The 14,513-nt window shown below is 39.3% G+C and overlaps 1 protein-coding gene across 2 annotated transcripts in view; it reads left to right on the top strand.

Annotated features, from left to right (window-relative positions):
• The window catches only part of MTMR2 (myotubularin related protein 2), a 93,110-nt gene that overhangs the window by 63,642 nt on the left and 14,955 nt on the right, over window positions 1-14,513 (top strand). For both annotated transcript variants that reach the window (XM_075546482.1, XM_075546483.1), the window contains exons 9-11: window positions 716-904; window positions 7,416-7,601; window positions 12,356-12,562. In XM_075546482.1, coding sequence (XP_075402597.1) covers window positions 716-904; window positions 7,416-7,601; window positions 12,356-12,562 — 582 coding nt within the window. The remainder of the gene's footprint in view (window positions 1-715; window positions 905-7,415; window positions 7,602-12,355; window positions 12,563-14,513) is intronic.

The following is a 14,513-nucleotide window of genomic DNA, read 5'->3' as shown; positions in this document are numbered from 1 at the left end:
TTCTGTGTGATAGACAATACTGAGCTTAACGAATGGCAGAAGGAGAGCTCTCACAGAAAGCAGGGTACAAGCTAGGATGCATGATGAAAGTAGTTACAGCAGCAGAACTTTAACCAGCGTTGAATTTTTTAATAAAGCTGGAGGGGAAACTTAAAGAGCCCTCTTTAAAGAGTGTGACATGGATTTTCAGGAACTGTGTGACGTTGCAGGGTTGTGCCTGGATAACAGTGAGCTTGGTGCATTATTTGCTTTTTCTAAAGTCAAGTCATGTCGTAAATGATCTAAGTCCTACAAAGAACAAAGCCTTACATCTTTATGGTGAATGCTTGGATCTTAGAATGGTGAGTTCAAATCACATTAGGTACAAAATTCATAGGTTCTTTTTTTTTTAATTCATAGGTTCTAAACGCATTACAGTTGGGCAGTTTTGGTGATAAGAATAAATCTTTAAAAGGGTTTACTTTAGCCTTTGTTGATTTTATTCCTCCCAGAAGTAATACTTCCCTGTAATCTGTGAATTTCAAAAATAAACGGCGGATTGAAATTAGATGACGTTTTCTATATGATAAGAGGTGACTTCAGAGAAAAGTGGTTTTTCCTAAATTATCCTTCATATCAGCCTTTGCATCCTGTTAGAAAGCAGATCTCTTTAGAGTAAATAGTAATTTTGGAGAGACACATTGACGGTCTTTGTCACCATTTTCCCCATACTCAGGTTTTATCATGGATTCATCCTGAAAGTCAAGCCACAATCACTCGATGTAGCCAGCCTATGGTGGGAGTCAGTGGGAAACGCAGTAAGGAAGATGAGAGATACCTTCAAGCCATCATGGACTCCAATGCCCAGTCTCATAAAATCTTCATATTTGATGCCCGGCCAAGCGTTAATGCTGTTGCCAATAAGGTGAGATGGTCTATCTTTCAGTAACTAAGCTTGTAATGACACGTTTCCTGAATGAGCTGAGCTTGGCTGGGGCCACAGTGTAATGGAAAGAGCTCCGGCTTTCGAAGGATAACAATGTAGGTTCCAATCCTGGCTTTCCTATTGGATGGTTTTGTGACTTTATTAGTCACTCAGTCCATTCAGATGTTAATCGCTCATTTAAAAGAATCTAAATAACAATAATTGCCAAGGTTGTTTTAGGAGCAAAAAATTATTTAATACAAACTGTTAGATAACAAAAAACCAATAACAAACTGTTACATAACATAAATGTACCCAAATCTAAACCTAATGCTGTAGAATTCATTCCAACTCACAGCCACCCTGTTGAATGGAATAGAACTGCCCCGTGAAGTTTATAAGGCTATACATCTTTTATTTATTTTTATCATTTTATTAGGGGGGCTTTCACAAATCTTATGACAATCCATCATTCAATTGTATTAAGTACACTTGTATATATGTTGCCATCAACATTTCCAGAACATTTTCTTTCTACTTGAGTCCTTGGTATCAGCTCCTCTTTTTCTCCTCCCAACTCCACCATCTCGGCCTCATGATTCTTTGATCAGTTATTGTTAATGTCCATTGTCTCTCTTCATCTACATTTCTATTATTCATCCCCCTAGGGGATGGGCTATATATCCAACTTTGTGATGGCCCTTCCCTCCCTCCCTCCCATTTCCTTTCTGCCCCTTCCCTCCCTCCCTGCCACGCCCCCACCATCCCTCTACCCTTGTGTTATCACTACTGTTCCTGAGGGGCTTATCTGTCCTGAATTCCATGTGTTCAGAGCTCTTTTCTGAACCAATGTGTGTACTCTGGTCTAGCGGATTTGTAACTGTGTCATTGTAGTGTGGGGGAGGAACATTCAGGAACTAGAGGAATGATGTGTGTTTTGTCAGTGCTATACTGCACCCTGGTAGAATCATCACTTCCATGTAACCTAAGGTGACCAGACGTCCTGCTTTTGGCGGGGCAGTCCCGATTTTTAACCATTTGTTCCGTGTCTCATGGTGTTTTAAAAAAATCGTGATTTTTGGAAAGAAATGCACGACAAGCTAGGGAGCGGCGGGAGAAGGGGAAGGGAACATACATAATACATAACGCCGTTCAAACAGCTGCCAATTTGTTCCCTGTAGATGTGGGAAATATTGTTATTAAAATATATTCTTATTTCTGTGTATACACTGTGTGTGTGAAACTGTAGAAGTCGAATATCAGAAAATACTTGGATGCAGTAAAGCGCGCTGGTTAGCTCTTTTGCCAGCTGTGGAAAGAATTTTGAAAATATACGATCCTTTGAAATCCTACATTCTGTCACAGGATAAATGTCCTAGAATTGTAGAAGAGTTTTTTGAAAAAGAAGCTTCAAAAATTTGGCTAGAGTTTGTACACAATCAAGTAACTCTTTTCCAAAATGCTATAAAACCTATTGAAGGTGACAAAATTTCGGTAATTGAAGTAGCAAATGGAAGTTAATAATTTAAAATTTCAGTGTCAAGAGCGGTTAGGAAATAATTTTCTTCCGTTAACCATCTGTAATAGTATAAGCCAGCTAAGAACAAGGTGCAATAAATCGTGCTGATATCGTGAATCACGTTAAAAAGTTCTATAGTAACTGCATAGATTATTTAGAACAGTGGATGGTACATTACAATGATATTGAACATTTTCATCGGGTTACATTAAAACAAGAACTTAATTGGAATGATGTGCGAAAATCATTCAATATTACTCAAAATTTCCCATATAGTAATATTTCCAAAAGTGGTCTTTTTAATGAGGTAGCATTATTAAAAATATATATTGATAAGGAAAAGGTTAAATCTTGGGCATCAGCAAAAATCACAATAGAGAACAAATGGTTAGAAATATTTCATCATTTTGAAACAAACCGTGTTCCATACAATAATGCACTAAAACTTGTGGGGGGAAAATTAGTTCCTTCCCAGGAACGAATGCTGCCACTCTACACGGTTTCTCTACAGTAAATAAAGTGTGGACATCAGAAAAATCACAATTAAGTGTTGAGACTTTGAAAGCAGTTTTATGTGTGAAATATAACTTTAAAAATTCTTCTGAAAAATATCATGACCTTTTAAACAATGACAACAATCTACTAAAAAAATTCACTCAAATGAGAAATATGCCAAAGAATAAAATAATAATATACATAATTTTAATGTATTATATCTGTAAATAGTACTTATGTTGAAATCAAAATATATTACAATACTATTTTTGCATTCTATGAAAATTTTTGTTGCTCCATATAGACCAAAGTTTTAATCAAGAACACACACCACTCCCCAACCAGTCAACGGTGTCCTGCTTTACCAATGTTAAAATCTGGGCAACTTAATGTAACCCTTCTGTGGGGGACTGTCCAATTGTCTACAGATGGGCTTTGGGTTTCCACTCCAACTCCCCCCCGCCCCATTCACATCGATATAATTGTTTTGGATCTTTTGATACTGGATACTGATCCTGTTGACTTCTTATGATCACACAGGCTGGTGTGCTTCTTCATGTGGGCTTATTTGCTTTCCTGCTAGATGGCTGCTTGTTTAGCTTTAAGACCTTTAAAACCCCAGGCGCTATATATTTTGATAGCCAGGCACTATCCACTTTCTTCACCACATTTGCTTATGCACCCATTTGGTCTTCGGTGATGTCGTCGGGAAGGTGAGTATCAAAGAGTGCCTGGTTATTAGAACAAAGTGTTCTTGTGTTTAGGGAAGCCTTTAGTGGAGACCCAAAGTCCATTTGCCATCTTAATACTTTAACATATAAATCTATGTACATTGGCCTCGATCCCGTTCATTATAATTAATGTGTTTGTATATATATGGGTAAGGCTGTCAATCTTGACAGAAACAGACTGCCACAGCCTTTTTCAGGGAGCAGCTGGCAGCTTCAAACCGCTGACCTTTTGGTTAGCAGCCAGACTGCTGTAACCACTATCCCAACGGGGCCCCTTAGCTATGTGCTTAGTTACACATCAAATTATTAGCAGTTATTAGTATATTTCTCCCTTCTCCAGATGCAATAATGACTTGAGCTTAAGTTTTTGCACAGTACTAATCAGTAAGAATAGCAAAACAATGTTCTCACTGACAAGTCACTACTGACTTCTTTCCATCTGTATGAATTCTTCAGTCTTTGAAGAACTTGTAGTTAGCTATAGTAATATTTCTGATTTCTGCTGTAGAATAAATATTTGCATTATGCCTAGAAGTTTGGATTAACTTGATACTGCCTAGCAAAACAAAAAAATAATAACTTATTTTAGGAAACGTATTTGTTTTTACCACCACTAAGCAATATATGTATATTGTCTTTTAAATGCCATTTGAGTTTTATTTTCCACGAACTTTTAGAAACCCCTTTGCTCATACTTATACATTGAAGAAGAAATTTTTTTAAAGCATTCCAGTGAAATCCCTGTAATTGAGAGGAACCCCTTTGAATCTTGTTACACTTCCAGACTTGTGTGTATGCATACACACATATCTTTGTAACAGGAGTGGCATAATTTTTTACTTCTTCTTTTTAAGTCATACTACATGCCATAAGGTCAGTAAGTACTCACCTGCAACATTAGTTTAAATTGTTCATTAACTAATCAAAGCCACCGTTGTTGGGTTTTTAGATTGGTTGTGATGTTATTGCTATTATCAACAATCTTGGATGATTGTTCTTTTAATGAAGTTTCAGAGCATTTACCTGGTTACTTTCATCCTGCTTAGCTTTTTCAGCGCATTGGGCAATGCAGACATTCCTTATTAAATTGTAAATATTCCTCCTTACAGGACCTGGGAGGGATATGGCATTCTAAACCATTATCAGTTAATGCTTTAGTTACAAGGCATAATGCGATAATGTGTGTGTAAAGCACATTGCCCAGGGTCAGTGTGTATTTTTCCAGTACTTGTTGGTTTTCCTCCCTAAGCTCTACAGTACGGTGTGAATGAGCAGGAATGAGCTTTCATGTTATTTCCAGGGAGAGAGCGTAGAGGGCAGAAGCCGACCCTATATCCTGTTACATACGTGCTCACCAGGTTTGGTGCGCCTGAGAATATGTCAGGTGACACAGGAAGACACTCTCTCTCTGCTCCGACAGAGCTCCTGATGCCATGGCAGAGGTGGGGAGTTTGGCCGAGGACATTGTTCAGGTGGTGGAACTTACTGGCAAATGAACAGAGAGAAATGAGCACAGACAGTTTCAGAGTGCCTACAAGCAAGATCACCAGCCAGTGAGTTGGATAAAAGCAGAGAAAGTGTGAGCTGGTTGGGGAGGGGAAATGGCTGCTGCTGACTTTAGTTGACCCTTCTTGGTAGTGCTACTAGAGACCCACCCTGTGGACATGGTGACTTGGAAACGGAGAGACACTTTTCGGACTCAGTCAGAATGGCCGTGGAGGGAGCACTCCCTGTGGACATGGTGACTTGGAAACGGAGAGACACTTTTCTGACTCAGTCAGAATGGCCGTGGAGGGAGCACTCAAGCGTGTTCATGGACGTGTCTGTGATGGCTAAGGAGCACTCCCAGAGGGCTTTGTGGATGTCTGTGGAAGGCGAGACTGCAGTTGGTTGAGCGAGTAAGCTCCAGATCTTGGATCAGCAAGGAGCTGGTAGTCCAGCACACTGGAGGAGATCATTACTGGAATCATTGGTCCTTAAAACTTTGTAGTTCAGGATGCCAAAGAGAAAGAAAGAAGCTTATTTATTGTGCTGTTCTGGATTCGAGGGTAGTTTGCTATATTTATTGTTGTCTATCAAGAAAGTGGCAAATTCAAAGCCTATGATTTACTCACTAATGGAATTAAAAATGAGTGTGGTCCAGAAAATTAAAGAAAGAAAGAAAATGAGTGAAATGTTGCATTCTACAATCTTCTTTGAAAGAAATTATTCAAAAACATATTTCACTGTGGATATATCTTCTTTATTAATTTGTGTAAATATGCATCCTTGTTAAAAAGTGTCCACCCCTGTATTAAGACATTTTTATAAGAGCATTATGCATCACGATGTTGGTTTGACTTCATGCCCGCATCAAAGGTGAAAACTGCTGGTGTCCACCCTTTACCAAAATGACATTGTACCGCCACCGAAAGTAAGCGCTACCTAACTTTCCTAGCGCTCTTTCCTTTCTCTGTCTTTTTATGTCCAGTGCCATAGTGCATGCCCCTAGATTCTGTTGTTGGGCATTCCTTTCTTCTCTCTGTTTGTATTTTTTAATTTGTACAGTATCCTATAGTCTGAATTTTGCTAATCATATGTTCACGATATGGTTACCTTTCTTCTATCCTCTGTATTTCCTTCAAATTTAACAGATAATGCCAGAGCATCATTTGTATTTTGGTTCAGTTCTGGGCAATACTGTAGGTTCTACAGTATAGGTTGTGTATGGGATTTCTATGAGCCAGAATCCAACAACAACATAGGTGGTACAAAGGAGCCCTGGTAGTACACTGGTCAAGTGCTGACCAGAAGTTTAGTGGTTTGAATCCAGCAGACATTCTTCAGGAGAAAGATGTGGCAATCTGCTTCTATAAAAAGTTTAGCCTTAGAAACCCCATAGAGCAGTTCAGTTCTCTCCTATAAGGTTATGAAGAGTCCAAATTAACTTGGGAATAAGTTTGGTTCTTGTGGCTGATATAGCTTGTATTTCAGGAGGCACATCTGAAATGCCTAGTTGAGTCCGCCTTTTGAAATATTAGCAACTGTTATCAGTTGAGAAGGCTGAAAAAATTGTGATACTCTTATTTCATGATCACCTACTGAAGCTATTAGCTGAACTCTTTCTAGAACCTCTTTCTGTAAAGAGGCACTTCATTTTATCTATATTTTCATTAACCAATGAAACAAAAAATGGGATGTAAGAAAAATGGGGTAAATGCTTGATTCTTTCCCCTTATTTATGAATTTCCCAATAAAAAGTGTACTCCCTGTTATCCCTAGAAGGTGACAAAATTTTTAAAGTATTGTTAGGAACCAATGCATTTGAACATGTTTGATATTTTTTAACTGTTGCAGATATTTAGTGTTTGAAGCTAAATGGGTCCCATCTTTAGTCAGTGGCAGCCTTTGCCATTTTAACACATCCATGTAAGGAGGGCAGCACAGAAGTATACATCGTGCTAGGTTGCCCTGTCCTCGGGCTGGTCGTTGCCGTGCAGTTGATTGCATTCCCGGGGGACTGCAGGTGTGGGAGCAGAGCGACGCAGAGGGCTCTCTTAGCCGTCATCGTCAGTGAACTAGGCATAACTTGCAGTATGGAACTGGATGGGTTTGAAAATCAGCCTTTGTTAAGTTAGGGACCTCAGGCTTTTTTTTTAACCACCATTTTATGTCTCATTTTTGTGCACGAGGGTACTTTGTGATGTCCATATAGAAACGATTTCGATGATGTCTGCATACAGTGGATGCGCCTGCGTTATTTCCTGAGATGTGTGCCCTTTTCCAGGCAAAAGGTGGAGGTTATGAAAGTGAAGATGCCTATCAAAATGCAGAACTAGTTTTCTTGGATATCCACAACATTCATGTTATGAGAGAATCATTACGAAAGCTTAAAGAGATTGTGTACCCCAACATTGAGGAAACTCACTGGTTATCTAACTTGGAATCCACTCACTGGCTAGAACACATTAAGGTGGGTATATGTTACTGTTTCTATATAGACAATCAAATGGGAACTCTTTCTCTGCTTTGGATTTACATGTTGCCTACAGTTACGATCAACATGAAGGTTGATGTTGTATGAAATAACTGCCCTGAAAATGAGGACTGATTCTAAATTTGATATTTACATGTGGCTCTGTTGTACTTTCTTTCCTGATGTTTCCCGTCTTACTTGCTTTCTGCCTGTTCTTCAGATCCCATTTCTTAGTTCATCTCTTCCATTCTGAAGTCTTTCCAGACCACAGCCGTGTCCATTTTCTGTGAACTCTTCATGGTGTGCCACGCCCCAACCCCCTCATTCAGGCACGATCCTGCACTTCATTGAAATGTTTTTATGTTCCAATTAAGGTATATTGCCACCTATGAAAACCAGGGAAGAATCCATCACATTTCTTTGATGCCCGCTTCAGGAGCTGGGGTAGTATTGTCTGTGTCAGTCGCAGTCACAGAATACAACCCCATCGCATGATCACTTCTTGGCCGCTTGACCACGTTGGGGCAGTCTTATCAGGCAAATGAGTTGGAGTAGTTGAATAAATTAGGCCATTTGAATGTGAAAACTATCGGGAAGTCATGATGAAAATACTAATTTGCCTAGCCTGCTAGTATGTTTGAAGGGCCAAACTATCTTTCCAGTTAATATAAAAACCAAACATTGCCATTGAGTCAATTCCAACTCATAATGACCCCATAGAGGATTTCTGAGACTGTAAGTCTTCACAAGAGCAGACAGCCTCATCTGGTGGACTACTGGTGGATTTGAACTGTTGACTTGGAGGTTAGCAGCCTAATGCTTTATCCACTAGGTCACCAGGATTCCTTCAGTTAATAAAGTGATATATATATAAAATCTGAATTTCATCATCATATCTTGTTACGTTAATATAACTTACCAAAATATAGACTTGTGCTATAACCAAATTTATATTAATGTAACCGTGTTTGTATTGATGGCATATAAACATTAATAATCTGAAATGAGGACTATAATTTTTCATGTTAAGAAGGAGCAGACTTAAACTCACATTAAAATCTCTAAAATCAAAATTGAAGAGAAGGCAAACAGAACTAACGAGAGTTACGACGATAGACTGTTTATTATTGTTGTTTATCTGATACCTTTGAACATAGAAAAGTTTAGGAATTTTTCAGTTTGAGAGCATTTTCATGTGACCCCTCTCAAAATATTTGGTGAACATATATAAAACTAATACTGTATTTTAAAATAACATAAGTTGCTGTCAATTCATTTTCCTCAGATTTCCTGCTCAAGTATCACTGTCTCAGAGAGAGTCCTTTCCCAGCCTCTCTGTACAACACAGTTCTGCCAGCCCGCTTCTGTATTGAGTGTGAACCATTGTGACTCACTGTCTTTTGGCGTGCTGTATCTTCCCTGATTTGTGTGCATTTGGTTGGTCCCCAGAGTCAAATGCATCTTAATTCAGCAGGCTTTATGCCTATCTCCTTCCATACTGAAAGCAGTGCCTGTCCCATGGTAAGCTACTCCAAAAGTGGTTATTTGATGAACGAATTACAGTGATGACTTTGGAGAAACTCGCTCCTGGGTCAGCCTTAACTTTTCAGCTTTTCTAAATCGTCTGTTTGCTGATTCTTAGGTCTGAGTATTCATTTGAGTGATTGGTGGAACTTAGGTGAAATAGTGAAAATATCGCTGGAGAATGGGGCCCATGGTGTTGTTGTTCATGGCTCACTCGTGCATAGTCCAGATGGAGATTGCTTCAGAGTTGTACATTCCGGGAGTGCATTTGCAGTGAGGATCCCAGTGAAGTGGCCTTGGCCGTCTCTCAGCCTATGAAATCTGTTTGCCTTCGCCCGGACTCATGTTTGTGAAACCATACTGGTCATTATGGCTCATTGCAGAGAAGAATGATGCTGTTCTGTTCATTTTTAAAATTATACTTTTCAGGGCCAGGGAGGCATCTGTTTGGTTTTATGTCAAGATCAATTTCACAGAAAACTGTTTTGCAGTGTCTCTACATACTTAGGAAGTAAGCTACAATTATTTTACTTCTTCAGTAAATTGACCTGATAATATACAGATCTCATGAGAATATTTATTCATACCATATCACAATGCAAAACAGTGCAGAGGGCGTAGCTGACCTTTTTTAGCTTCCCTAATGCGGTGGAGGGCAGGCATGCCTTCGCCCTCTGTCTTTTCTTTGACCCTGTTCTAACACCAGCTGCTCCTCCCAAGGCACTTTACTTCTCTACTGAGTTGACTAACTCGTTGCAATGGCCAGACAGAATTGGCAGACCAAACAAAACTACAGGGTTGATTAGGGAAGTGAACAGGTTACCGCAAGCCAGGATCAGTAAACAGTAAAGATCCGGTCTGTGGTCCACAGCAACACCTCTCCTCAGCCAGTAGCCAAGTGTCTCTCAAGTTCTCTGCCTCTCAGCAACTTGGTTCCTTGGCCTCTGCCTTTGTGGGCCAGCAAGCCAGCCTGGTGCTCTTGCTTAGAGTCTCATAGTCTCAGCATCGTTCTTCTGTTCTATCTCGTGGCCTCCTTGCCTTTGTCTCCGGTCTTGGCCTGGCTCCTTTGCTCTGTCATAAGCTGTCTGTGTCAGTCTCTATTACCTCTGTTAACTTCTGCCACTTCAAACAGATCTCCAACATGCTCTATTGGTAGCTCTCCTTTTACTGTGTTCTTGTTTCTGAGGTGGCCTTTACACCGAGAAAGGGCTTTGGAGGTGTGGTGTTTTTCTTTCAGCAGACTGTACTCTCAAGGAAACAAAGGGTAGTGACTACTACTAAGGTGGGGAGACCCAACACATCCCACCTTAATATTGTCCATTAGCATAATTAAGAACTCCCTCCAAAATAGGAGTGTAATGGCAGGCAAAGAGGCTAGAATTTAGAATACATCACATAGGGGGATCATGGCTAGAGAGGCCATATTCATTGACGATATCTCCACAGAAAGTAACTTAATTTAAAGATTTAAACAGTGTTTGCTGTACTCTGTGGCACATATAAAAATCTTGGCTATTTATAGTCAAAATTATACATAAATACTGTATAGTATACTAGAAGAGATTTAATTTGTTTTGTTTTAATTGTGTCTCTCCCTCCCCCCCCCCACCAATCATTTTATTGGGGGCTCTTACAGTGCTTGTAACATTCCATACATTAATTGTGTCAAGCATATTTTTACATATGTTGCCAACATAATTTCTAAGACATTTTCTGCTTGAGCCCTTGATAAAAGCTCCTCTTTTTTCCCCCTCTCTCCCCCACACTCCCACCCTCCTGTATACTTGATCAATTATATATTGTTATTTCAAAATTGTCCTTTGTCACCTTTCACCCACATTCCTATTATTTGTCCCTTTATGGTGGGGGCCCTATATATCCAATCTTGTTATGGGTTCTCCTTTTCTCACCTTTCTCCCTCCCCGACCATCCCTCTATCCTCTTGATAGTGCTACTCCCGTGACTGTTCCTGAGGGGCTTATCTGTCCTGAATTCCCCGTGTCCAGAGCTCTTATCTATTACCAATGTGTGTTCTCTGGTCTAGCCAAATCTGTTAAGTCAGAACTGGGTCATGGTAGCAGGGGGAGGAAGTATTCAGGAACTAGAGGAATGATGTGTTATTTGTTGGTGCTATACTATACCTTGATTGAACCATCCCTTCCTGATACTACTTCTGTGAGAGGATATCCAATTACCTATAGATGGGCTTTGAGTTTCCACTCTAACCTCCCTCTTTCACATCAATATAGTTGTTTGTTTTGGGTTTTTTGATAACATGTTGCTTGATCCCATCAACACCTCATGATCACACAGGTTGGTTTGCTTTCCATGTAGGCTTATTTGCTTCTGAGCTAGATGGCTGATTGTTTGACTTCAAGCCTTTAAGACCCCAGATGCTATATCTTTTGATAGCTGGGCACCATCCACTCTCTTCACCACATTTGCTTATGTATCCATTTTGTCTTCAGCAATTGTGTCTGCAAGGGAGGATCAACGAGTGCTAGGTTATCAGAATAAAGTGTTCTTGTGTTTAGGGAGGCCTGAGTAGAGACCCAAAGTCTATCTGCTATCTTAATACTTACCATATAAATATATGTACTTTGGCCTCTATCCCTTTCATCATAAATTAAGATATTTACATAAATGCATGCCTATAGCTATACCTCTATACATAGCTTTTGCCTCCTATTTCTTTCCTCTATTTCCTTTCACCTTCCTCCTGTCCCACTATCATGCTCATTTGCTCTCAGGTACATTGCTCTTGATTAAGCCCTACCTGGCGTTATATACCCTCTTCTCCATCAATTTTAGAAAGAGATCTAATTTTATTGCTTTCAGGTACATATTCTAATTTGATTAAATATTGTGTTAACTAATAGACCATCAGTTGGCATAGAAATTCTATTTAAATATATGATAACTGGACTAGAACCTACTCCTTCATAGATCTTCCTCATACTGTTTATTTCTCTAATACCCGAAGGCACTTTTCATTTGGATATTTCACTGTTCAAGATAATAAAGGTCTGCGTATATGTGTATGAGGTTTTTCTAGTTTTAAAAGTAAGAGTCATTTCCAAACATTTATAAGAATTAGTGACAGGAAGGAGCAATTGATTTTTCTTCCCATGTTATTGAGATGATTATTTCTAAGAAGTCTGTTAGTACAATTTGAAGGAGCACATGTGTAATTCTTTAAAAATCCCGTTAACAAGTCTCTTTTCTAGCTCATTCTTGCAGGGGCGCTTAGGATTGCTGACAAGGTAGAGTCAGGGAAGACATCTGTGGTCGTCCATTGCAGTGATGGTTGGGACCGCACAGCTCAGCTAACATCCCTGGCCATGCTCATGCTGGATGGGTACTATAGAACCATTCGAGGATTTGAAGTCCTCGTGGAGAAGGAATGGCTAAGCTTCGGACATCGATTCCAACTAGTAAGTAAAGAACCCGGATGTAGCGCATGCATATCAATAAGGCATGCAAAATGTACACTTTTTGTTCATTAGAAGATTATCTATAAACGGCTTTTATTCTAGGAGGCTAAATCTCTCAAGACCATTCTGCTTTGTTTTAGAAAACATTAAGAAAATCGGACGTGACTGCAGTTTGGAGCTGGGGCTGGCAGTTTGTCCATCTTCTGACACAATCTCTTGTAAAAACTTAGTCATCGCAGAGTGATTTTGATTTATATCAAAATACCCATTTTGATGGGTATTTTCACTGGTGACATTTCAGATTTGTAGGAAAGTCCTGGAATTACAGGCATTTTTAGTTTTTCCTTTAGGCTTGTAACAAGTTGAGCACGGCTTGTTACTGTTCTGAGTTTAAAGTAGCCATGCAGAATAGCATTGCTCATCAAGGACCAAGGCCTAAGACGATTAGGCTGTGCCAAAAGAAATAGAGTGGGAGTTGGGACTTAAATGCACACTTTTTCTATTAGACTTCTTAAAATACTAAATATGTGTGATTATATATCTATGTAAATGTCTACAGATAGTTTTGTGAAAATGACAAAATTTTGAACCCTCTTTAGGCTCAAAATTTATTTTGATATTAGTGTTATCTCTAAACTTTTGGTTTCAATACCCCATTGTTGACAACGTTAAAGAACTTAGTTTATGTAGAAGATAGCCATAACTATTCTTCGTATTAGAAATTAAATGAAAGAAAATATTTATCAACTTAAACAATAAATCCGTTATGTTAATATAAATATGACTTCATCCAAAGTAAAAGAAGAGTGATACATTTTTGCATATTTTTCAAATAAAGACTGTACTTTTTTAATGACAGCTAACTTTTCCTATATGCTTCTCCCTCCCAGTCTGTTATATACGTGCTGGTAGATAGAGTGCATTGACCCACCGAGTGGCAGACCCAAGTGGGCCGCCTTGTTTCCTGGTCTTCCACCGTTCATGCCTTTGACAGGGTCCACACTAGCCACTTTCAGTCACTTGATTTGGTGGAAAATTTGGTGGAAGGAAAGTTTTTCTTCTTTAACAGCTTTCTGCTTTCCCCATATTACACTTTCTTAGGGTTTCACTTACATGAAGAAATTTCAGCCACACTCAGAAGATAGGAGGAGAATTTATTTAGTAACTTTTTCAGATAACTGAGGCTTTCGGTTTTATTTTTTAAATTTTAAAAGTCATTTTATTGGGGGCTCCTAATTGCGCTTATAACATTCCAGACATTAATTGTATCAAGCATATTTGTATATATGTTGCCGTCATCATTTTCTTTTTGGTAAATAATTTTATTGGGGGCTCGTACAACTCTATCACATGCATATATCCATTGTGTCAAGCACATTTGTACTTTGTTGCGATCATTATTTTCAAAACATTTTCTACTTGAGCCATTGGTATCAGCTCATTTTTTTTCTTTCCTCCCCCACCCTCCCTCCCTCCCTCACGAACCCTTGCTAATTTATAAATTATTGTTTTTTTCATGTCTTAAATTGACTGATGTCTCCCTTCCCCCACTTTTTTGTTGTCCATCCCCCTGGGAGGGGGTTATAGATAGATTATTGTGATAGGTTCCTCCTATCGCCCCACCCCTAACCCCTTACCCTCCTGGTATGACTACTATCAGTATCTGCCCTGTTTCCAGCTCTTATCTGTACCCATGTACATTCTCTGGTCTAGCCAAATTTGAAAAGTAGAATCAGGGTCATAATGTTGTGGGAGGGGGAGTGAAAAAAGAACTAGAGGAAAGTTGTATGTTTCATTGGTGCTATACTGCACCCTGACTGGCTTGTCTCCTCCCCGCGACCGTTCTGTAAGGGGATGTCCAGTTGCCTACAGATGGGTTTTAGGTCTCCACTCTGCACTCTCCCTCATTCACAGTGATAGGATTTTTTGTATTCTGGGTCTTTGTTGCCTC

This window comes from Tenrec ecaudatus, chromosome 4, assembly GCF_050624435.1.
Source record: "Tenrec ecaudatus isolate mTenEca1 chromosome 4, mTenEca1.hap1, whole genome shotgun sequence".
Taxonomy (NCBI): domain Eukaryota; kingdom Metazoa; phylum Chordata; class Mammalia; order Afrosoricida; family Tenrecidae; genus Tenrec; species Tenrec ecaudatus.
This window is presented reverse-complemented; position numbering and strand designations above follow the sequence as displayed.